Source organism: Oncorhynchus masou, chromosome 12 (genome assembly GCF_036934945.1).
Source record: "Oncorhynchus masou masou isolate Uvic2021 chromosome 12, UVic_Omas_1.1, whole genome shotgun sequence".
Lineage (NCBI taxonomy): Eukaryota > Metazoa > Chordata > Actinopteri > Salmoniformes > Salmonidae > Oncorhynchus > Oncorhynchus masou.
Window position 1 is genome coordinate 24,953,944 of NC_088223.1, and position 24,298 is coordinate 24,978,241.

The window sequence follows — 24,298 nt, forward strand, 5'->3', positions numbered from 1 at the left end:
AGAGATAGAGATAGAGAGAGTGTGAGAGCGAGAGAGGGATGCGTCTGTGTATGTGTGTGTGCCAATGTATTTCACACTTTCTTGGCCTTTCCTACAGTCAAATGACTAGTGGCCTCATGGGTGGAATGTTATTAATATTTTTCATAATTAATAAAAAAATTAAGTGATGACATGCTATTCTATAAAAAAATGTATCCGTAATTAATATTACTCGATTGAGCTAATCATGTAAATGTAATTAACTATTCAAAAAATATCCGTAATTAATATTAACCGATTGAGCTAATCATGTAAATGTAATTAACTAGAGAGTTGGGGCACCACAAGATAATATTTGTAGAGCTGTTATCTTCCAAATAAACTCTTAAAGACCTAGTAATGTTTTATCACAATATTAATCGTCACCTTAATTCAGTCTCATCTGAAATTTGGAAATTCTTGGTTATCTTCACGAACCCTGGCTAACAAGTTGAATCAGCAATACAAAATTGGGTTTAATTATTGATTTACTAAATACCTAACTAATCACACAGAATTACACATACACATAATTAATCATAACTTGATTACAAATTACGTCATAAAGGAAAACGTCCCTAGCAGGCCAACGTCATGACAACAGCCAAAAACATGGTGTTTCTATGTCAAATTATATGTTATATTTCAGTCTTCTGTGATATGTACAAAGTGGAATATTGGGATGCAAACTTCAAATTGAATGCATTTCAACTCTATACCTGACATGGTACAGGTGTCTTCTTTTTGTTGATCCCATAACCATGTGCGTGTGTGTGTGTGTGTGCAGAGCCATCACAGTGAATTGTTAGGGCTAACTAGAATGTCCAATAGTGCTCCTGCAACACTGGGTCACGTGGATAGAACTCCCACAACTCTCTGATGGGTCCCACCTTACAGGGCAGCCAACCTGACCATTCATTTTATTACACCCAGGGGCTGACACACACACACACACACACACACACACACACACACACACACACACACACACACACACACACACACACACACACACACACACACACACACACACACACACACACACACACACACACACAGCAACAGAAGCAGTAGCAGCAGCTGTGTCACTCTCCATCCTACAGAGACCTGTACCAGCAGAGGGTGATGGTATTGATGTGATCTGTACTCTCCCGCAGGTATGGAAAACACTGGAACACACGCACGCACACACACACCACGGGAGGCTGGTGAGGGGAGAACAGCTCATAATAATGGCTGGAATGGAGTGGTGTCAAACACATTCATTCCATTCCAGCCATTACAATGAGCATGTCCTCCCAAATTAAGGTGTCACCAGCCTCCTGTGACACACACACCAGTTCCACTAGCAATCAGAGCTGAGGTGAGCTGACCACACATTAGTCAGAAAGACTACTGGCATAAAGCAATCAGTGGACTAGGCAGAGGAGAGGACTGGTCATTATGGTATCTCATCATCAAACCCATTTAGCACTACACTATTTGGTGGCATTCGAGGAAAAGGGAATACCTAGTCAGTTGCATTCAACCGAACAACCGAAACGCATTTAACCCAAATCCTCTGAATCAGAGAGGTGCGGGGAGCTGCCTTAATCGACGTTCACATCACTGGCACCCGGGGAGGAGCTGTTGCTGGAGACTAAATGCCTTGCTCAAATGCAGAACGGCAGGTTTTTCTACCTTGCCAGCTCGGGGATTCGAACCAGAGACCTATACTGTCTATTATTTTTAGAAGTTTGGTATACGCCTCATACCAGTTAGTGTGTAATACATTTTTATGGCCATTTTGTAAAGGTGCATATAGGACCATGTTGCTTTAAACTAACTAGTTCTCAGATTTATTAAATGCAGATGAAGGAGAGAAAAAAAGAAAGCAAAATGTATATTATTGCGGTAACAATAAATGTGGCTGCGCAGTCTAGGAAAGTACAGAGATGTGTGTTTCTAGTGCGCAGTAGCACTGGATCAGTATCTTAGCAACCATAGACGCCACTGGTAGCTATTTTTTGTTTACCAAGCTAAACTAGAAAGTTCGTTATTATTCCTTACATAGATAGCTATAGGATGGATGTGTTACTTGAATCGAAAACAAAACCAGTTTCGACTATATCTGTGTATAGTTACATTCCACCAAGACGAACTGAACCAAAAGAGAGAACCTATTACAACAGTGACTCCAAGGTATGGGTGGTTGCTACTTGCAAGCTAACGTTAGCGAACGGCTAGCTAACTTACTTAGCTAAGCTAGCTAGCTAGAAAACCTATATTTCTCTCTCTCCGTCTCTCTTTCTCTGTGTGTGTGTCCCTCTCACTCTTTCTCACTCTCTAACACCTTTGTCTCTCTCCCCCTCTCTCTTTTCTCCCAGCTAGCACAATTGGTTCCTTAGAAGTTGTGGGAATGTACCTTTTTGGTTTCCAATTGGTTCTGGGAACAAAGCCATACGTTTCCTGACTGAGAACAGAAGTGTGAACATTTAGCCTGTTCTGGGAACTTTCATTTTATGTTGCAGGGAGGTTCTGAGAACGTTTTATTATTGTCTCTGGATGTTTCGCTGGGAGGCCTTCTTAATGTTCTGAGAACCTACATTTTAGGTTATTTTGAGGTTTTTGAATAACTTCCTTAAAACGTTAACTGAAATGTTCAATAAGACTGATATCTAATTTTCCCCCAACCTCGGACACACCCTAACTTCTTACACTCTCTAGCGGTTAGAGAATTAAATCACCTCTACTCAACATTTAGATGGACTGGAAAATAACGGTACGTTTTGCGACTAAAGACACCCTTCCAGCAAGCTGACCACCGATTTTCATTGCAATTTATGTAAGTTAGGTTTTGAGAGTTTTCAAAAAACTGATATACACTGCTCAAAATAAAGGGAACACTAAAATAACACATCCTAGATCTGAATGAATGAAATATTCTTATTAAATACTTTTTTCTTTACATAGTTGAATGTGCTGACAACAAAATCACACAAAAATTATCAATGGAAATCAAATCTATCAACCCATGGAGGTCTGGATTTGGAGTCACACTCAAACCACAATACAGGCTGATCCAACTTTGATGTAATGTCCTTAAAACAAGTAAAAATGAGGCTCAGTAGTATGTGGGCCTCCACGTGCCTGTATGACCTCCCTACAACGCCTGGGCATGCTCCTGATGAGGTGGCGGATGGTCTTCTGAGGGATCTCCTCCCAGACCTGGACGAAAGCATCCGCCAACTTCTGGGCAGTCTGTGGTGCAACGTGGTGTTGGTGGATGGAGCAAGACATGATGTCCCAGATGTGCTCAATTGGATCCAGGTCTGGGGAACGGGTGGGCCAGTCCATAGCATCAATGCCTTCCTCTTGCAGGAACTGCTGACACACTCCAGCCACATGAGGTCTAGCATTGTCTTGCATTAGGAGGAACCCAGGGCCACCCGCACCAGCATATGGTCTCACAAGGGGTCTGAGGATCTCATCTCGGTACCTAATGGCAGTCAGGCTACCTCTGGCGAGCACATGGAGGGCTGTGCAGCCCCCCAAAGAAATGCCACCCCACACCATGACTGACCCACCGCCAAACCGGTCATGCTGGAGGATGTTGCAGGCAGCAGAACGTTCTCCATGGAGTCTCCAGACTCTGTCACATCTGTCACATGTGCTCAGTGTGAACCTGCTTTCATCTGTGAAGAGCACAGGGCGCCAGTGGCGAATTTGCCAATCTTGGTGTTCTCTGGCAAATGCCAAACGTCCTGCACGGTGTTGGGCTGTAAGCACAACCCCCACTTGTGGACGTCGGGCCCTCATACCACCCTCATGGAGTCTGTTTCTGACCGTTTGAGCAGACACATGCACATTTGTGGTTTGCTCTAGGTCATTTTGCAGGGCTCTGGCAGTGCTCCTCCTGCTCCTCCTTTCATAAAGGCGGAGGTAGCGGTCCTGCTGCTGGGTTGTTGCCCTCCTACGGCCTCCTCCATGTCTCCTGATGTACTGGCCTGTCTCCTGGTAGCGCCTCCATGCTCTGGACACTACGCTGACACACACAGCAAACCTTTTTGCCACAGCTCGCATTGATGTGCCATCCTGGATGAGCTGCACTACCTGAGCCACTTGTGTGGGTTGTAGACTCCGTCTCATGCTACCAGTAGAGTGAAAGCACCGCCAGCATTCAAAAGTGACCAAAACATCAGCCAGGAAGCATAGGAACTGAGAAGTGGTCTGTGGTCCCCACCTGCAGAGCCACTCCTTTATTGGGGGAGTCTTGCTAATTGCCTATAATTTCCAACTGTTGTCTATTCCATTTGCACAACAGCATGTGAAATGTATTGTCAGTCAGTGTTGCATCCTAAGTGGACAGTTTGATTTCACAGAAGTGTGATTGACTTGGAGTTGCATTGTGTTGTTTAAGTGTTCCCTTTACTTTTTTGAGCAGTGTATATACACATTTTGTGGGACACGCTGCATATTGTAAAATACGGCTGTGCGATAGACACATTCAATATACAACTTTTTATCTAAATTATTCATACTCATTTATGTTAGTATTAAACTGTTCTCTACTTTCTCAAAACACAAGATTAATCTGTAAAATAAATAGCGAGACATTTGGTTACAACACTGAAGAAGATGTTGGTGAAGAACCATTTTTAAGAGTCTACAGGAGGGTGCACCGGGCTACGCAATGTAAAGTTGATTGGAAGTCTAGCCAACTAGTCAACTATCTAGTAAACACTTCGGATACGAGGTTGCTGTCTCTTTTTTGAACAGAATTAAACGGATATATCTTGCAATTGAACAAAATAGTAAGGTGGCCAATAACTGGGGACCGTATGCTGATAATACAGGATGTATTTCTTTTGCTAAACCGCTTATCAAAAAGCTGATAATAGTAGTATTTCCACTGAAGTGTCAAACATGCTAATTGCTAACCCATTAGCTAATATTTTTATGACACCAATAGTCACAAAACATTGATGGCTTGATCAGAAGATAACACTGTTGAAGGTAATATATTTCTTAAACGTTGTTGAATATGCCAATAATAGGGGGTCCTACGCTAGGTTAGTTTGGGTTAACTGTTTTGAACTCCAAGCACAGATAGGACACATGGACATTCATTTGCTTAGGCATCAATCATGCAAACACATTTTTTTAAATATATTTTTTTATTGTGACTCGGTGTCAGTGAGCTTTCAAACCTACACGAGCTTCTGTTTTCTATCCATGGAATTTGTCGACTGCGCCACCAGGATGGAACTAGCATGCCATGTTTTTTTTACTCATACAAAGGGTGCATTCGTAAATTGTTTCCAGTGTGTCAGAGTGCGCTCTGAGACATTCTTAAGTTCAGAGTGTTGTCAAATTGTCTGTTTGTAAATTCAGAGTGGTTTGCGCTTGGAACGTTCAGACCGCACACTGGACACTCTCTGGCCTAAGAGCGTTCTGACCGCACACTGGACACTCTCTGGCCTAAGAGCGTTCTGACCGCACACTGGACACTCTCTGGCCTAAGAGCGTTCTGACCGCACACTGGACACTCTCTGGCCTAAGAGCGTTCTGACCGCACACTGGACACTCTCTGGCCTAAGAGCGTTCTGACCGCACACTGGACACTCTCTGGCCTAAGAGCGTTCTGACCTCACACTGGACACTCTCTGGCCTAAGAGCGTTCTGACCGCACACTGGACACTCTCTGGCCTAAGAGCGTTCTGACCGCACACTGGACACTCTCTGGCCTAAGAGCGTTCTGACCGCACACTGGACACTCTCTGGCCTAAGAGCGTTCTGACCTCACACTGGACACTCTCTGGCCTAAGAGCGTTCTGACCTCACACTGGACACTCTCTGGCCTAAGAGCGTTCTGACCTCACACTGGACACTCTCTGGCCTAAGAGCGTTCTGACCTCACAGCGGCAGTCAAGCACCCAAGTTAACTGGCACAAATGGGAGAACACCTCACTCAAATCAAATCAAATTTTATTTGTCACATACACATGGTTAGCAGATGTTAATGTGAGTGTAGCGAAATGCTTGTGCTACTAGTTCCGACAATGCAGTAATAACCAACAAGTAATCTAACAATTCCAAAACTACTGTCTTATACACACAAGTGTAAGGGGATAAAGAATATGTACATAAAGATATATGAATGAGTGATGGTACAGAGCAGCATAGGCAAGATACAGTAGATGGTATCGAGTACAGTATATACATATGAGATGAGTATGTAAACAAAGTGGCATAGTTAAAGTGGCTAGTGATACATGTATTACATAAAGATGCAGTAGATGATATAGAGTACAGTATATACGTATACATATGAGATGAATAATGTAGGGTATGTAAACATTATATTAGGTAGCATTGTTTAAAGTGGCTAGTGATATATTTTACATCATTTCCCATCAATTCCCATTATTAAAGTGGCTGGAGTTGAGTCAGTGTGTTGGCAGCAGCCACTCAATGTTAGTGGTTGCTGTTTAACAGTCTGATGGCCTTGAGATAGCTGTTTTTCAGTCTCTCGGTCCCAGCTTTGATGCACCTCTACTGACCTCGCCTTCTGGATGGTAGCGGGGTGAACAGGCAGTGGCTCGGGTGGTTGTTGTCCTTGATGATCTTTATGGCCTTCCTGTAACATCGGGTGGTGTAGGTGTCCTGGAGGGCAGGTAGTTTGCCCCTGGTGATGCGTTGTGCAGACCTCACTACCCTCTGGAGAGCCTTACGGTTGTGGGCGGAGCAGTTGCCGTACCAGGCGGTGATACAGCCCGCCAGGATGCTCTCGATTGTGCATCTGTAGAAGTTTGTGAGTGCTTTTGGTGACAAGCCGAATTTCACTCTGATTGTACTCGCCCAAGCAGAGCAAGTTAGGCTGTTTTCATGTTATCAAGGGTGTTAATGACCGTAACTGTGGTGCTGGCAACAATTTAATAAATAAAAAATTCCCATCCTCCCTAATGCCCATCCTCCCTAATTAAGGTGCCACCGACTTCCTGTGATGTATATGTTTTTAAATAGCATTCTTAGAACATTTTTAGAAAGTTCTTTGACGTAACTAATGTTTTTGTGGTTTTTATTGAAAGTTCCCACAGAAGAACGTTGTTTCTAAGAACATGAATGAGAACATGAATTTATCTAGAAACATAAGGATGTCACGGGATTCCTCCTGGGAAGGAGAGGCGGACCAAAATGCAGCGTGGTTATAGTTCTGGCGGCACCGGCGGCTCCTTGCAGACTGGCGGCACCGGCGGCTCCTTGCAGACTGGCGGCACCGGCGGCTCCTTGCAGACTGGCGGCACCGGCGGCTCCTTGCAGACTGGCGGCACCGGCGGCTCCTTGCAGACTGGCAGCTCTGATGGCGCTGGGCAGACTGGAGACTCCGGCAGCGTTGGAGAGGAGGAAAGCTCCGGCAACGCTGGAGAGGAGGGAGACTCCGGCAGCGCTGGACATAGGCGGGAGACTCCGGCAGCGCTGGACATAGGCGGGAGACTCCGGCAGCGCTGGACATAGGCGGGAGACTCCGGCAGCGCTGGACATAGGCGGGAGACTCCGGCAGCGCTGGACATAGGCGGGAGACTCCGGCAGCGCTGGACAGGCGGGAGCACCTGTAGGGATGAGACAGAGAGACAGCCTGGTGCGGGGGGCTGCCACCGGAGGGCTGGAGCGTGGAGGTGGTACCGGATAGACCGGACCGTGCAGGCGCACTGGAGCTCTTGAGCACCGAGCCTGCCCAACCTTACCTGGTTGAATGCTCCCGGTCGCCCTGCCAGTGCGGCGAGGTGGAATAGCCCGCACTGGGCTATGCAGGCAAACCGGGGACACCATGCGCAAGGCTGGTGCCATGTAAGCCGGCCCAAGGAGACGCACTGGAGACCAGATGCGTAGAGCCGGCTTCACGGCACTTGGCTTGATGCCCACTCTAGCCCGGCCGATACGCGGAGCTGGTATGTACCGCACCGGGCTCTGCACCCGCACTGGGGACACCGTGCACTTCACAGCATAACACGGTGCCTGCCCAGTCTCTCTAGCCCCCCGGTAAGCACAGAAAGTTGGCGCAGGTCTTCTACCTGGCTTCGCCACACTTCCTGTGTCTCCCCTCCCCAAAATATTTTGGGGCTGACTCTCGGGCTTCCATCCACGCCGCCGTGCTGCCTCCTCATACCAGCGCCTCTCCGCCTTCGTCGCCTCCAGCTTTTCTTTGGGGCGGCGATATTCTCCTGGCTGTGCCCAGGGTCCTTTACCGTCCAACTCATCCTCCCATGTCCAGTCCTCCTTGCGCTGCTCCTGCTGCCGCTGCCTGTCACCACTCCGCTTGGTCCTGTTTTGGTGGGTGATTCTGTTAAGCGGTTCTTCCTGGGAAGGAGAGGCGGACCAAAATGCAGCGTGGTTATTGTTCATGTTTTTTAATAGAAAAACTCAACATGAACCTAATACAAACCAATAAATGTAGCAAAACCGAAACAGCCCTATCTGGTACAGGAAACAATCACCCGCAAAACCCAACACCAAACAGGCTACCTAAATATGGTTCCCAATCAGAGACAATGACTAACACCTGCCTCTGATTGAGAACCATATCAGGCCAAACACAGAAACAGACAAACTAGACACACAACATAGAATGCCCACTCAGATCACACCCTGACCAACCAAAACATAGAAACATACAAAGCAAACTATGGTCAGGGTGTGACAGTGGAAACCTGTAGGAAAGTACTGACATTCACACAGACTAACATTGTTTCTTAATGTCCCCGGAACAATTTGAGAACATTACTTTCAATAGAACCACAAGGAAACCTGTAGAAAACATTATGCTGAAGTATTGAAATTCCCACGGAAGAATGTTGTTTCAAACGTTCTCTAAACTATTTGAGAACATTCCCAATGTCAAACCAGTTGTGGAACTTTCCTAGAACATTAGCAAAAATTAAATGAAATTTAATCATGTTTGAACTTTTAGGAACCGTTCTGTTTAGGTAATGAAATATCAAGAAAATAACATTATTTTGTCAAGTTCCTTTAATGTGCTAAGAATGTTCCAAAGCCAAACAACTATCCTGCACCATTCCCAGAACGTTGTGGGAAGGTTGTATGCAAAATAATTATAGGACAACCACGCTCTCACCAAGCTTTAAGAGACATATGGTTCTCAGAACGTTATTTTCTAGCTGGGCTCTCTCTCCCGTCACATTTCCCTCTCTCTTCCTGACAAGTCTTGAAAACCCGACCTGAGTCAACACAGAGACGTCACTGTGTTGCCTAGGGTCAGGTTTTCAAGACGACTCCCTCACCCCCACTCTCTATCTATCACACCTTTTACTGTAACAAACATAGCTAGATGGCTAGCTACGTATATCATCACTAACGTTATATCCCACTGTCTTCCACGTCCCCCCTCTGTGTCTGTCTGTCTGTCTGTCTGTCTGTCTCTCTCTCTCTCTCTCTCTCTCTCTCTCTCTCCCTCCATCTTCCTCTCTATCACACACGCACACACACACACACCAACCTATAATGATCCAATAATCCATAGGCACGGGAGGTATCCTTATACGACTGCATATACCGGCGGGCTGAGGGCTATGACAGCAAACTACACCGCGACGATAGACAGCACTCCAACAGCAGGGGACTAGACTTGTACTCAGAGGTAACTAGCTAGCTACAGTGCCATATCTTAATTTGACCATCCTGTTTTTGCAGGAATTTTCCAGCACGGCAGGAAATGCAAATGTATTCAATGTCTAAAAAGGCTTCTAATTTACACTTTAACATTTCAGACTTGATTTGCCCAAACAAAACTGTATCAACCCCTACAAAAAAATCTAAATTTATTGTAATCCACATAATAATTTACATTCTCTGTTGCTGCAGGATTATTTTCCTGCTGTGAGAAAGTGGGTCAAATTAAGATATGGCATCTGTACAGTAACACCTGTTGCTCCTGCGCTGATCTAAGTAGGTGGTGTTATGATTTGGGGAGGTTAAAGTGGTATAGCAGCCTCCCTGTATGTCCTGATACGGTTAGTATGACCACCACTATTATGTGTACTAAAACCATAGTGTGCTATAACTTGCCTATCTATACCAAGGGTTTTGGACCTTCGTGGCACAGGTGTTAGTGCACTCACTCTGAAACCAGAGTTTAAGTCCCTAGATCTCTGCCTATGACAATTCCTATCAGCTATATTTGAATAGCCTGTTATTAAACCAGACCAAATCTAGCTGTATCGTTTCACGGTAAGGTCTACACCTGTTGTATTTGGCACAAGCGACAAACAAAGTTTGTTTTGATATTTTTTGTGGTTTCATGAAACTAGTCATACATTTTCCCAGTTGACAGTCTGTTTGACCCGCAGCAGGTGTGGCAGCATCTGCACTAGCCGACAAGCCATACGTGAACAGGTTGTTATGGGAGTAAATATAGCTAGCAGCTGCCGTCACTGTATGCCACTGGTGGTTGTTAGCGAGGTGGAAGTTTCCCAACACTTTCTGTGCTGAAACTGTCAGTCATTATGCTTGTCAGGTAGGAAGCAGCACCAGTGGTGGGTCTAGTTTCTGTGTCAGTGAAAGTGGAGAAGTTTGACTAGCTAAGTGAGTGGACAAACACACACACTTGTGAAGTGAATGGTCTGCACTCACTGTAGAGAGGTTTAATTACAGTAAAGTCTTACCTTTCTGAGAGTAATTCTGCGCTCAATGACAGCTCATGGTGTGAACTGGAGGAGATCCATTTTAAACCCACAGATATGATCAAACTCAGCTACAGCATCAACCCACCTCCAATTACAGGTATAAAACACAGATATTATGTATATAATTGTATGGGTGTAAAGCTGTGTAATGGTGTCTGGTAAGGCGTTAAACATCTAAATGATTAACACGCTCTCCCCCTTTTCTGCTCTCTCTCATTCACCATCTTCCTCTTTTCCCTCACTTTCTCCTATCTTTATTACCCTTTCCTCACTCTCATTCCCTGTTTCTCTTCTCTTTCAGGAGTCTTCCAGACCTGCACCAGTCTTGTCCTCATCAGAGTATGGAAGACGCCTGCCTCCTGTCCTCTACAAACCTGGCAGGCAGTTTGCCCGTATCTCTCACATCCACACCGAGTTCTTCAGGAAAAACGGGATCACACGCAATTTTGAGGAGGGATACGGATCAGTGGTTCCTGTGTGAGGAAGTCCGTATTCCCAACAACAGAGATAGAGTGGGTGCAGTGAGGGGGGGAGAGTGATGGTTTTATCAATGTGAATATGTATGGGCACAACAACACACCCAACTGATACAGTCAGTGTGGTGTTGAGTAGTAAAGATATTTAAAGATATAGATCATTATAGAAATAGAGATATATTTAAAGAGAGATTATATATTTTAAGATAGATAAAATACAAAAGTTTAAAAAAATAATTATATATATTATAAAATCAGATTACATATTTTAAAATACAAAGATTGTAACTGTATACATTATGGCCCACATGTTTGTGACATACATAATAAAGTACAATATTTGATCAAAATACCTGTTTATCAAACTACTTTGTGAAATGCAATCATAAATTGTCGACTTTCAATGACAGGAGGCACATTGGTTCACTTATATACAAATGGTTTTAATGAGTAAGAAAATGATGCCGTCAAAACATGGAAACGTTCTCCTGTTCTTGATGTAGTTTTTTGTGGTTTTCTTACAAAAGTCCAGTAGCTCTTGATTCCCGGCTGCTCTTGAGGTCCACGTACATTGCTCTTTGCTTGACAGAAGCTCTGCTCCAGAGCTTAGAGAGATCGGTTAACTATAGAAGGTTTGGCAAACTACTGTTCATGTTGACACCAATTTTTTTTCCCCCATTCTGACTAAAAGTACTGTAATGATGAAAGGACTATTGCTGCCAAGATGGCTCTGACTAGAATCCTGACACATACTCTCAATATCTGTCTCTGCACTGCACCACACAACCACTCGGGCAGCCATTGAAATCCACTAAAGCTAGAAATTCCGGTTGTGCACAGATCTAGGATCAGCTTATCCTAAACACGGGGGACGGGGATGCAAAACTGACCTAAGATCAGAATCTAAGGACGACTGTAACCTATGAAGTCCAGCCACTACTGTAACCAGCTAAGGAGGGACGATGCAGGTAATACTGTATGCACAGCCGTCTGTCTGTTGTTCTAAATGTTGTCTGCCTTCTGTCTGGTTCAAATGAAGTGGTCTGGGAGTTACTGTTGTAAACAAGGAGTCTTGACAGATACGTTCTATTACAGCAGGCAGTTTTGAATGTGTTTGTGTGTGTGATTGTATAAGTCCTTGTATGTGTGTGTGTATGTGCTGTATTTGTGCATGCACGTATGTGTGTCGGGTTGGAACCAAAGTTATTTTCCAATTATTTCATTCTGAACAGAACCCTAATTGTTTTTCGTTCCGTTACACTGTTCCGACCAGCAAAATAAAGTTCTGAACCGGTTCAAAGCTAAATACAGGTTGATATAGTTTCTTTCGGTTCCTTTTTTAAGTACTTTATTCACTATTAATTACTTTACCAATCATTGTGGATAGAGCAGGCAAGCTAGTTGTTTCCATGCGTGATGGACAGACAAGTGTAGCCTATGGCACAAGATGCGACTGAAATTTTGTGGGTGGGAAGAGAGCAAGATAGGGTTTAGGAGGCTTGAAGCGCAGGACATCTTGTTATGACATGCATTATCTGAATTAGGTTCACATAATTATACCTAGGCGGAGTGGCTTCTATGGAGAAATATTGAATGTCCTTTGCGCTAACAAGCTTGAGCTAGCTAGCTAACTGACAAGCGCCACCAGAATTAAAAACACGTCTTACCTTTTTGTAAGGTTTAATAATTTCAACGAAAAGGTGATAACCAGGCCTATAGTATTGTACTAATACAGGCAGAGAGCAGGTCTCGAACCAACGAACTTCTAGCCCGAAGTCCAGCGCACTATCGACTGTGCCGCAAAAGCATGCTCAAGCGGCAGAGTCGATATCCGCGCTTATAAACCCAGGGTTCTTATAGTATCCTTAACTAGCATTGATAAAGTTAATCCATTCCTCTCTAGCTAATAAAAATTCTCTCTCCCTATCTTCTGAATCACACTTGTAAAATTGTTTTTTTTTTTGGGGGGGGGGGGGGGCTAGAACAAAATGCCTGGAACGTAAAATGACATTATTAACCACTTACCATGCTTTTACAATAATGGTTTTGTTCCGGAACAGTTTGGATCACTTTCGTTCGCGGTTCCGTTTCTGTTCCTTGACAAATTTAGTTATTTACCGGTTTTTGGTTCGGTTTGAAGTCCATTTGTGTGTATGTAAATGCATGTGTTTGTATAGTTTAAGAGTGTGTGTGTGTGTGTGTGTGTGTGTGTGTGTGTGTGTGTGTGTGTGTGTGCGCGCGCTTGCGGGTGTGTGTGTGTGTGTGTGCGCGCTTGCGGGCCTGTGTGTGTAAATTGCTCAGTATATGGTGTTCAAGGCATCACAGTCCCTTGCGACAGCGATCTGGTCATCTCTGTGTGTACGAAGAAGGTCTTGAGCTCTCCCTTCCCCTTCACATTGATGATGCCGCGACATGAACACATGTAGCCCAGCGTCAACAGGATACGACTTGTCTCCTCGGTTACCTGGAAGCAGCGAAAACATAAATCACATGTAGGCAGAAAATTCCATAGAATTCCATATTGAACTTTTAATAGGATCTCTGTGGTAAATGTAATATTTTATATTAATAACTAAAGACTTAATCAGGAAAGAACAAGAGTCGAAGAGTGGCTTTGAGTATACTGTATAGTTCTGTATTATTATATATCCACATTTGCATAACGTCTTCTCTGTACCTGTATACCATATTCATTAACCTTGACCTCGTTCTGCAGTGACCACTGCATGCAGCTAGTATTATTTTAGCATTACTATTAGTGTAGCTGTATTCTAAATGTATGAATTGATTACCTGTATACCATATTCATTAACCTTGACCTCGTTCTGCAGTGACCACTGCATGCAGCTAGTATTATTTTAACATTACTATTAGTGTAGCTGTATTCTAAATGTATGAATTGATTACCTGTATTTTCCCCAGTACCCCAGTACTCTCCATCCGGCTGGCCACATTAACACTGTTCCCCCAGATATCATACTGAGGCTTTTGCGCTCCGATCACCCCCGCAATCACCGGACCATGGTTTATCCCTGACACAACCAGGAAGAGGGGTTAGAGGTCCCATGTAAGACAGACTGTACCAGTCTCACTCACTCACTCACTCACTCACTCACTCACTCACTCACTCACTCACTCACTCACTCACTCACTCACTCACTCACTCACTCACTCACTCACACATACCAACTCGTAGCCTGAAGTCATTGAAGGAGTGTTTGTTGATGACATCTAGTTTCCCGACCAAGGCGAATGCAAACTCCATCATGGTGCCAATGTGCATGTACTGACGGTCATGCTCCTGAGAGAGAGAGAGAGAGAGAGAAAGATAGTGTAAGGAGAGAGAGAGGGGGAAGCAGAGAGAGGAAACAGAGAAATGGTAATGTAGAGAGATACGAAATAGACAGAAAAGGGCAGGAGAGAGGGGAGGAGAGGGAAGAGATGACAGGGAGTGTTGTTTAGCACCACCATACAGCTCTACACCTGTAATTGGAGGTGGGTTGATGCTGTAGCTGAGTTTGATCATTTCTGTGGGTTTAAAATCTATCTCCTCCTATTCACACCATGAACTGTCATTGAGAGGAAAAAGGTCATTTATCCCTACAGTTATGCGTGTGTGTGTTTCATGTACCTGTGTGTATTCAGGTCCAGGTGTAGCGTTGAGCCCCGTAGCAGCCATGTAGGTGCTGCCAATAGTCTTTATCTTCTCCACCCCGCTGAATTTAGGCTTGGACAGCAGCTGTCACACAGAGAGAGAGAGGTTAGAACTTAGGCTTGGACAGCAGCTGTCACACAGAGAGAGAGAGGTTAGAACTTAGGCTTGGACAGCAGCTGTCACACAGAGAGAGAGAGAGGTTAGAACTTAGGCTTGGACAGCAGCTGTCACACAGAGAGAGAGAGGTTAGAATTTAGGCTTGGACAGGAGCTGTCACACAGAGAGAGAGAGGTTAGAACTTAGGCTTGGACAGCAGCTGTCACACAGAGAGAGAGAGGTTAGAACGTAGGCTTGGGCAAGAGGTGTCACACACACACACACACAGAGAGAGAGAGAGAGCAGCAATCTCGAAGTGAGGATGGAAGTGAACTTCAGTATTGATGATTTCATGAACTTATCTTCAATGAAAAGATCATGATCACAAGAAAACAAATTAAAGACTCCTCTATTAATATGTGTATTTTTCCAAAACTCAGTTGTCCTGAATCTGCACAGAACTGCAAAGACTTCAGATCAATGGAGACACTCGAGTTTTTGAATCATGACACATTCACGAAAATATTCATGGCCTCTAAACCTTCCAGCTGTCTACTGGACCCTATTCCAACTAAACTAATGAAGGAGCTACTGCCTGTGCTTGGCCCTCCTATGTTGAATTTAATAAACGGCTCTCTATTCTCCGGATGTGTACCAAACTCACTAAAGGAGCCAGGAATAAAGCCTCTCCTGAAAAAGCTAAATCAGCCTATAATCGAATCTCCCATTCCTAAAAATGAATAAAAAATAAAGCTGTTGCTCAGATACTCACTTCCATCTTGAAGGCAAATAATGTATACATAACACTCCAGTCTGGTTTTAGACCCCCATCATAGTACTGAGACCGCACTCGTCAAGGTGGTAAATTACTTTTGAATGGCGTCAGACCAAGGCTCTGAGTCTGTCCTCAATCACCACATTCATTCAGTGAGATTGGATATTGGTCTACACGGACAAGTTATTGCCTGGTTTAGATCTGTCGGAAAGATATCAGTTCGTCTCTGTGGATGGTTTGTCCTCTGACAGATCAATGGTAAGTTTCAGTGTTCCTCAAGGTCCTGTTTCAGGACCAGTATTGTTTTCCCTATACACTGAGTATACAAAACATTAAGAACACCTGCTCTTTCCATGACATAGACTGAACAGCTGAATCCAGGTGAAAGCTATGATTCCTTATGTTAAATCCACTTCAATCAATTGAGATGAAGGGGACGATACAGGCTAAAGAAGGCTTTTTAAGCCTTGAGACAATTGAGACATAGATTGTGTATGTGTGCCATTCAGAGGGTGAATGGGCAAGACAAAATATTTAAATGCCTTTGAACGGGGTATGGTAGTAGGTGCCAGCCGTACCGGTTTGTGCCAAGAACTGCAACACTGTTGGGTTTTTCACACTCAACAGTTTCCTTTCTATATCAAGAATGGTCCACCACCAAAAGAACATCCAGCTAGCTTGACACTACTGTGGGAAGCATCGGAGTCAACTTGGGCCAGCATCCCTGTGGAATGCTTTCGATACCTTGTAGAGTCCATGCCCCTAAGAATTGTGTCTGTTTTGAGGGAAAAATGGGGGTTGCAACTCAATATTAAGAAGATGTTCCTAATGTTTGGTTACTCAGTGTATATGCTACCTCTTGGTGATGTCATTCGGAAACATAATGTCAACTTTCACTGCTATACAGACGACACACACATTTTCAATAAAACTTGGTGAAGCCCCAAAATTCCCTACCCTGGAAGCCTGTGTTTCAGACGTAAGGAAGTTGATGGCAACAAATGTTTTTCTTTTAAAATCGGACAAAACAGAGATGCTAGTTCTAGGTCCCGAGAAACAAAGAGATCTGCTGTCGGATCTGAGAATGAATCTTGACGGTTGTACATTTGTCTGAAATAAAACTGGTGTTACTCTGGACCCTGGTTTCTCTTTTGACAAACATATCCATCTTCTTAACATTCCAAAATCTGAAACGTTTTGTCCAAAAATTATGCAGCAATGCTAATCCATGCTTTTGTCACTTCAGGATTAGACTACTGCAATGCTCTACTCTCTCTGGCTACGCGGATAAGGCACAAAATAAACTTCTGCTAGTGCTAAATACGGCTTATAGAATCTTACTAGTACCAAAACAATCGATCATATTACAGTGTTATCCTCTACACCGGCTTCCTATTAAGGCTAGGGCTGATTACAAGGTTTTACTGCTAACATACAAAGCTTTACATGGACTTGTTCCTACCTATCTCTCCGATTTGGTCCTGCCGTACATACCTACACATATGCTATGGTCACAATGGATGCAGGCTTCCTTATTGTTCCTACACAGATGTGTGACAGAAGTGATAAGAAACCAATGAGGACAGAGTAACTCACCTCGTCAAAGTCAGCGATGATCTCGTTGAGGAGTCTGAGACATTCCAGGCCCTCCTTGTTGACGTCTGACTCTGTGTAGAACTCCTTAAAGTCTGGGATGGAGGCGAACATCACACATACCGACTCATACGACTGGTGGTACAGATCCTAGAGAAGCAAACACACAGACACAGGTCAGTAGAATGGATCAATGCAATTCCAAAATAGGGTTAGAATGTGTGGTTCTAAAGTTAGTACTAGAATGCATTTATTTTGTGTCTTCTAGAAACACGGCCGGCCCGCTCATTATGCAGGATAAGGCGGCCACCTATGGTGGCAGATTGACGAGGGCGCCATTTTCTGAACTAAACTGGCCAAGGCGCACCTCCAACAACAACAGCACATTAACCTCACTTAATTCTGCCCAAAAACAATGAGAATTTCTCTCAACCAGTGGCATAAGGGCTTTTTAGATGAGCACGAGCCAATGTCTTTTGGTCTGTTTTTAGTCCTGTCCAGATGTCTTTTTTTTGTATTTCACAAACAGTAGGCTTACCACATAGATGGGCATTCATAAGTCCATTTCAGACAACACTGTAGACTACACCTCAGTAAGCACGGGCCGACGCCTTTTGTTTGTTTTTTTTTGGTGCAATTCCGGACCGGCTTTGATTTCCGCATCCACGGATATGTTTGGTTCAGATTTTGTCCGTCCTTGACCAGCCTTGATTTGGCCCAAACATAGAAGACTAGAAATAAAAAATAAAAAACTTTCATTCAGAACTGAACATTAACTTGAATTAAACATCTGGAAAATAAGTATTTTTCAACGTCTGGAGAATATGCCTTTTCAACGTCCTAAAAAATGTAAATATACGGAAATTATTTTTCACCTTTCATTCAAAACCTAAATTGAACCTAACTTCAATGTCAGGAAAATACGTCTGCTTACTGGGACTAATCTAGTTTTTCGAGGCAATTTTTTTGATCTCGCCAATTGCGGCAGAACAGCAGGGACCAGCCCTGTCTTGAAAGAGTTCTAGAATAAGAATTAGTTTTGTTCTGTGGTTCTGAGGTTCTCAAGGTTATATTCTGTGAATGGTCGCTGCCCCACCTCGTTCTTCCAGTTGCGTCCCAGGAAGTGTTCTGCGACGTGGGCAGGTAGAACATTCTCCAGTAGAACCCTGTTGAGGTTCTCCATGGTCTCGATCTCCTCACACTCTCTCTTGAACTTGTCCCTCCACAGGAAGTCCAACCTACAGTAATATTCATTCTGTTAACAGGAGGACACAGAGACGGTAAAGATACGGTGGTCATAAAGTCAATAATAAATCATGTTATTTTACTCTCTTTTAAATGACTACGCTTGAGTAAAGGTTTACCAATAATAGCACCAACTATGTGATGGTCTTTTATTACTGTAAATGTAGGTGATGCATTTTCAGGAATTTGCTGAACTTATCAAGTTGAAAGGAGACTGGTCTTGACTCGCTACTCACTATACTTATGAAACAATGTAAGAGAAGAACAAAACACATGGGTCAAACACATTGTTCTCAAAGTGAAATGTATTTGAATTGTCCACTTGGAGAGTCACTGCTTCACATTCTTATAACTTTAACGACATGGAAAAATAAAATAATATTTTTGTCATTTTTCTCCCCCATAGGCCTACAATCCTCTTACTCTCAACTATTATATCTCTCCCATCTCCCTCTCCCATTGAGAGAATCTAAAGGCAGAATAAGAGATTCCATCCAAAATGGCAATCTTTTCCCTATAGTGCACAACTTCTGACAAGGTCCCTGCTCAAAACTAGTGAACTATTATAGGGATTAGGGTGCTATTTGGGACTTAGATATCTCACCAACTGACCCGTCAGAGCATGTTTTGTATTCATGGGAAATGAACGCTCTGGTAATAAGACACTAAAGCAGAGGATAGCAGCGTTGCTGTCTTCGCTTCAGGGAGCGCTGAACACCAGCCTGATTAGCATAAAGTAGGCGCTGGTTTTTCATTGGTTATCCACACCTGGGGGACTTCTAAACATGTCTAAATAGGTCAGCCGGGTGCCGAGATGAAGGTCAAAACGCCCAGGGGTGTGTGTGTGTGTGTGTGTGTGTGTGTGTGTGTGTGTGTGTGTGTGTGTGTGTGTGTGTGTGTGTGTGTGTGTGTGTGTGTGTGTGTGTGCGCGCTCTCTGTGTTAGACCTTATGGCTACCTGTGGGCTAGCGGCTACGTACGTGTGTGTGCGCGCACACATGCATGTGTGTGGGTGCTAGCTAGGTCATCCTTGTGTAGAGTTGAGAAGGCCTAGTAACTAGGCCAGGCAGGAACAGTGGTATTATGAGAGGCTGTTTAGTAGGCAACTAGCTAATGATGGTTAATTAATGAATCATTCATCTGTTCTTCATTACCTCATGTTTACAGCCAGATGCTGCAAGGGAGGACAATTTAACACCTCCAGAAAGGATTTAAAATAAAGAAACAGGCAAAAAAAAGTTAAATCGTTTAAAATACAGCTAACCATATACTGCAATTAAATTAGACATGTGCGTCATCCCCAAACACAGCCCCTACCCTTCTGGTGACTATAACCCAGTTTGACAACAGGGGGAACTGTATGGGCCAGCTCTTGTCCACTGGGGATGGTATATTTCGGTACACAAGACTCTCCAGGACATCTGAATCGGAACAGCTGTGATGGATGGTACCCCAGAGCAGTGGCATAGGCAGAAATCTGTTGATGCCAGGGCCAGCAAAAATCATTCAATTATCATGAAAGCCTACCCTGTACCTTACACAGCAAATTCTCCAGTGTCAAATTGAACACTGGCCCAGTGTCTATACGTGTCCACACTTTTGAGTGTTAAATTAATACTGTTCTTAGTGCTGATGATGTTACACTTTGTCAGTGTTAGGGAATTAAGTGTTATGCAATAGTACCTCATATATTATTTTAACACCAGGAATTACATATAGTTTACACCAATGGTGTTATGCAATAGTACCTCATATATTATTTTAACACCAGGAAGTACATATAGTTTACACCAATGGTGTTATGCAATAGTTCCTCATATATTATTTTAACACCAGGAAGTACATATAGATACACCAATGGTGTTATGCAAAAACACCTTATAAAGTTTTTATTTTTTAAATTATTTTTTAAATTTTATTTTAATTTTACCCCCTTTTCTCCCCAATTTCGTGGTATCCAATTGTTAGTAGTTACTATCTTGTCTCATCGCTACAACTCCCGTACAGGCTCGGGAGAGACGAAGGTCGAAAGCCATGCTCCCTCTGAAACACAACCCAACCAAGACGCACTGCTTCTTAACACAGCGCACATCCAACCCGGAAGCCAGCCGCACCAATGTGTCGGAGGAAACAGCGTGCACCTGGCGACCTGGTTAGCGCGCACTGCACCCGGCCCGCCATAGGAGTCGCTAGTGCGCGATGAGACAAGGATATCCCTACCGGCAAAACCCTCCCTAACCCGGATGATGCTAGGCCAATTGTGCGTCGCCCCAGGGATCTCCCGGTCTCGGCCGGCTGCGACAGAGCCTGGGCGCAAACCCAGAGTCTCTGGTGGCACAGCTAGCACTGCGATGCAGTGCCCTAGACCACTGCACCACCTGGGATTAAAGCATTTTTAACACTAGTGTATAAAACATTTGGAACACCTTCCGAATATTGAGTTGTACCTGCCTCTTTTGCCCTTAGAACAACCTCAATTCGTCAGGGCATGGACTCTACAAGGTGTCGAAAGCTGGCCCATGTTGACTCCAATGCTTCCGACAGTTGTGTCAAGTTGGCTGGATGTCCTTTTGGTGGTGGACCATTTTTGATACACAAGGGAAACTGTTGAGTGTGAAAAACCTAGCAGTGCTTCAGTTTCTGACACACTCAAACCGGTGCACCTGCGCCTACTACCATACCCCATTTAAAGGCACTTAAATATTTTGTCTTGGCCATTCAACCTCGAAATGGCACACATACACAATTCATGTCTCAATTGTCTCAAGGCTTAAAAATCTTCTCTAGAGTCTATTGCTGCACCGGTGCGTAAATCTAAGTAACATAACCCCAACAAAAATCCCCATCAAAATCTCTAAGTTTTTAAGCTATAGATATCTGTGGTGGTGTTAAGGGAATTTTTATCAATAATAACTAATTATGTATACATTTCAATCAGGACAGACTAATCAGAATACTATTATGTTACTATATATGTACTAATCAGAATACTATTATGTTACTGTATATGTATGAATTTTCTTTCTTAATCCTAGTACTGAATATAATGTGTGTAAATATAATCAAGAATTAGAACAATGACTGTCTGTTCCTTGGTAGAAATGAATGAACTATATCTTCAGACTGGCTAGAATGCTTATCTACACAAGAAGACCTTGGCTCATAAATTATATTAAATTGGTAGGGAGACGATGTGGGAAGGCTTGAGATACTGCCTTTGTACCAGGGTGGGAGAAGAGACGGGTTGGTACTGGAACTAATGACGTCATTTTCAGTTTATAACCTGTGGTAAACTGTATCGTATTCAGTACTCTCGTGAATAAATTCTGCTGTTTGACTTTAAGACTGGGCTCTGTCCATCACTATAGAATAAGGGTCTTACAAATCCTTATGAATTGACAGAGTGTTTAATTTTAATTGGGTATTAAAACATAGAGCAATTTAATTCCTGCAACAATTGGTCCTTCGAACCGGGATCTAAATATCCGTCCCTGCCATCTGGAGGTCGTACGCCGAATAAATCGTGCACGAGCGGGTCTGGTCCCGTTATTCAAGACCTGGCCTCTTAATTGTGGGAAAGACTAAGCCGATGTACACCCCAGACCACAGGGACGGTGACTAGATCAAACAAACAGTGCTTTTCCCAGTCGGCAGCAGGTCAGTAGCCTTGGAGTTTGGATTTAATCAATGATAGGTGCTTGAATATTCTGAACAAATACAACGGGTTTCTACCTTGTGTTTTAACCAAAATCGATAGGAAGGAAACAGGTCTGAAATTGACCTGTGGTAAGGTGCACTGCCATAAATAAACTAGAGCTTAATAAATCCTGGTTTTGCAAGCCGGATGGTTATTAAGGAGAGATATAGTACGCATTGGGGAATTAGGATGCTTGTTCCGTACAAATAGGATAGCCATTCATTAAAAAAAAAACAGGCAAGGCACTTTTGTCGCCACGGAAATTATGTTGTGACTGGGGGTAACGGAGACAATTGTTTGTCTTTTAGAAGGAAAATGCGTGCATTATTGTGTAGAGTCACTTTTCAGAAGTTGATAAAGATTTCAAATTCAATTTTTAAAAGTAGTTTATGAGTCGTCAGGATAGTCAGGAAAGATGCTAAAAACTAGCAGCTGATTCGCTAGGTGGGCATCATAGATTTGTGGCGTTTATTTGGACTGTATTAGGCTATGAGAAAGGGAGACTGGATGTCTGAATCGTAAAACATCGTGATAATGGATTCTAATGGTTATTGATTCCTGGTTTGATTGTTTATGTAACACCAGTGAATTTGAGCACTGTTTCCATTATGTGGAACAATGTTAGGGTATTAATGTTGAAAAGCAACCTCTATAGTAAAACATAATTGCATATGTTTCGGGAAATTAGCTAGGTTGAATTTGGTTATTTGAGCTTTTCCCCTGATACGTAGACATCTGTAACAGGGGCAAGTTGTATTTTTCTTGAGGAACATGCCGATGATGATTTGTTTTATTGAGATGTAAACGTGAGTCTCTGAGTCATTTTGTCATCCAGAGCATTATAGTAGTGAGTTTTGTATAGTTTGTTTTTTGCTGATAAAAGTGGTTTGTTTATTTGATTACTGGTTAGGGTCAATTGTATGGGTTTGATTTAACTTAGTGAAACATTGTATTCTGGTGTGTTTATCTTGTTAACGGTACAGGTTCCCCAAGGGGTACCACACCCCCCCCCCCCCCCCGCTCAACTCAAACGGTGGCGCACAGAATGCAAAAATATTCTTAGAAATATTTAACCTCCACACATTAACAAGTCCAGTAGCTCAAATGAAAGATAAACACCTTGTTCATCTACCCAGCAAGTCATATTTCTAAAATGTTTACGGCGAAAACATAGCACATATTTATGTCAAACCACCACAAAGACACAGACGATATACAATGTTTTTAACATAGCTGTTCAAACGAGGGACACATCATAAACTTTGACTAAATATACATGTTCTATATATAGTTAGAAAGATACACTGCTTCTTAATGCAACCGCTGTGTCACATTTATTTTTAACGTTACAGAAATCGTTCACTATGCAATAATCTGAGGCGGCGCTCAGACGTAAGCAATATTTCTCCGCTATGTTGGAGTCAACAGAAATACAAAATTACAACATAAATATTCCCTTACATTTGATGGTCTTCGATCAGAATGTTGTGGAAGGAGTCATACTTAACCAATACATTGTTTTGTTTCAAGTCGTGTGTCTTTGTATTAGCATCTGCTACCACTTTCAGCTGAAATGCATCCAAAATGACTTCTGGTCCCGAACAGTTGCGCATCAAGACTTCAAAATTACATATTATATGTCGACTAAACTGGTCAAACTAAGTGCAGAATCAAGCTTTAGGATGTTATAAACGTACAAAACAATTGGCGATTCAACCAGACAAAAGCAATTCTTCTCAGGCAAGCTAGAACAGAGGAAGGTCTGTGTCCAATTCGCGCTCTAACGCACATGTATTTTCTCACAACACCCACTCTTTTGCCTCCCAAAGGGTCAAAGCTCGCGGGATTTGCACAATTAAACGCTCTACTGAATGAGGACATCTAGTGGAAGACATAGAAAGTGTTTCCAGATCCATAGCTGGTTGGGAAGGGTGGGGGCGATGACGTCAAAGTTGCCCCAACATTCATGTTTCCAAAACTAGTTTGGGAGAATGGCTGCCCTGTGAGTTCTGCTATACTTACAGACATAATTCAAACGGTTTTAGAAGCTTTAGAGTGTTTT

The 24,298-nt window shown here is 43.3% G+C and overlaps 2 protein-coding genes across 6 annotated transcripts in view; one reads left to right on the forward strand and one right to left on the reverse strand.

Moving 5' to 3' along the window:
* The first annotated feature begins 1,991 nt into the window (after nucleotides 1–1,991).
* cfap90 (cilia and flagella associated protein 90) lies at nucleotides 1,992–11,514 on the forward strand. The gene is made up of 3 exons (XM_064980011.1): nucleotides 1,992–2,199; nucleotides 9,539–9,655; nucleotides 11,002–11,514. The coding sequence occupies exons 1-3, from the start codon at nucleotides 2,083–2,085 to the stop codon at nucleotides 11,179–11,181; spliced, it is 414 nt and encodes a 137-aa protein (XP_064836083.1). The 5' UTR covers nucleotides 1,992–2,082; the 3' UTR covers nucleotides 11,182–11,514.
* An 84-nt stretch (nucleotides 11,515–11,598) lies between these two features.
* Nucleotides 11,599–24,298, reverse strand: part of LOC135549746 (adenylate cyclase type 2-like) — a 118,456-nt gene continuing 105,756 nt past the window's right edge. For 2 of the 5 annotated variants that reach the window (XM_064980007.1, XM_064980006.1), the window contains exons 20-25: nucleotides 18,392–18,550; nucleotides 17,299–17,445; nucleotides 14,808–14,915; nucleotides 14,363–14,477; nucleotides 14,084–14,208; nucleotides 11,599–13,640 (exon numbers count right to left, since the gene is read on the reverse strand). In XM_064980007.1, coding sequence (XP_064836079.1) covers nucleotides 13,488–13,640; nucleotides 14,084–14,208; nucleotides 14,363–14,477; nucleotides 14,808–14,915; nucleotides 17,299–17,445; nucleotides 18,392–18,550 — 807 coding nt within the window. In that variant the 3' untranslated portion in view covers nucleotides 11,599–13,487. Of the gene's footprint in view, nucleotides 13,641–14,083; nucleotides 14,209–14,362; nucleotides 14,478–14,807; nucleotides 14,916–17,298; nucleotides 18,027–18,391; nucleotides 18,551–24,298 lie in introns of those variants that run through there. The other 3 variants (XM_064980009.1, XM_064980008.1, XM_064980010.1) reach the window with 3 other exon arrangements.

Coding starts and splice junctions, on each gene's coding strand:
- cfap90 (XM_064980011.1), top strand. CDS start 2,083: ATGGATGTGTTACTTGAATCGAAAACAAAACCAGTTTCGACTATATCT. Junction 2,200..9,538: donor ATTACAACAGTGACTCCAAG/GTATGGGTGGTT, acceptor AATAATCCATAG/GCACGGGAGGTATCCTTATA. Junction 9,656..11,001: donor GACTAGACTTGTACTCAGAG/GTAACTAGCTAG, acceptor CTTCTCTTTCAG/GAGTCTTCCAGACCTGCACC.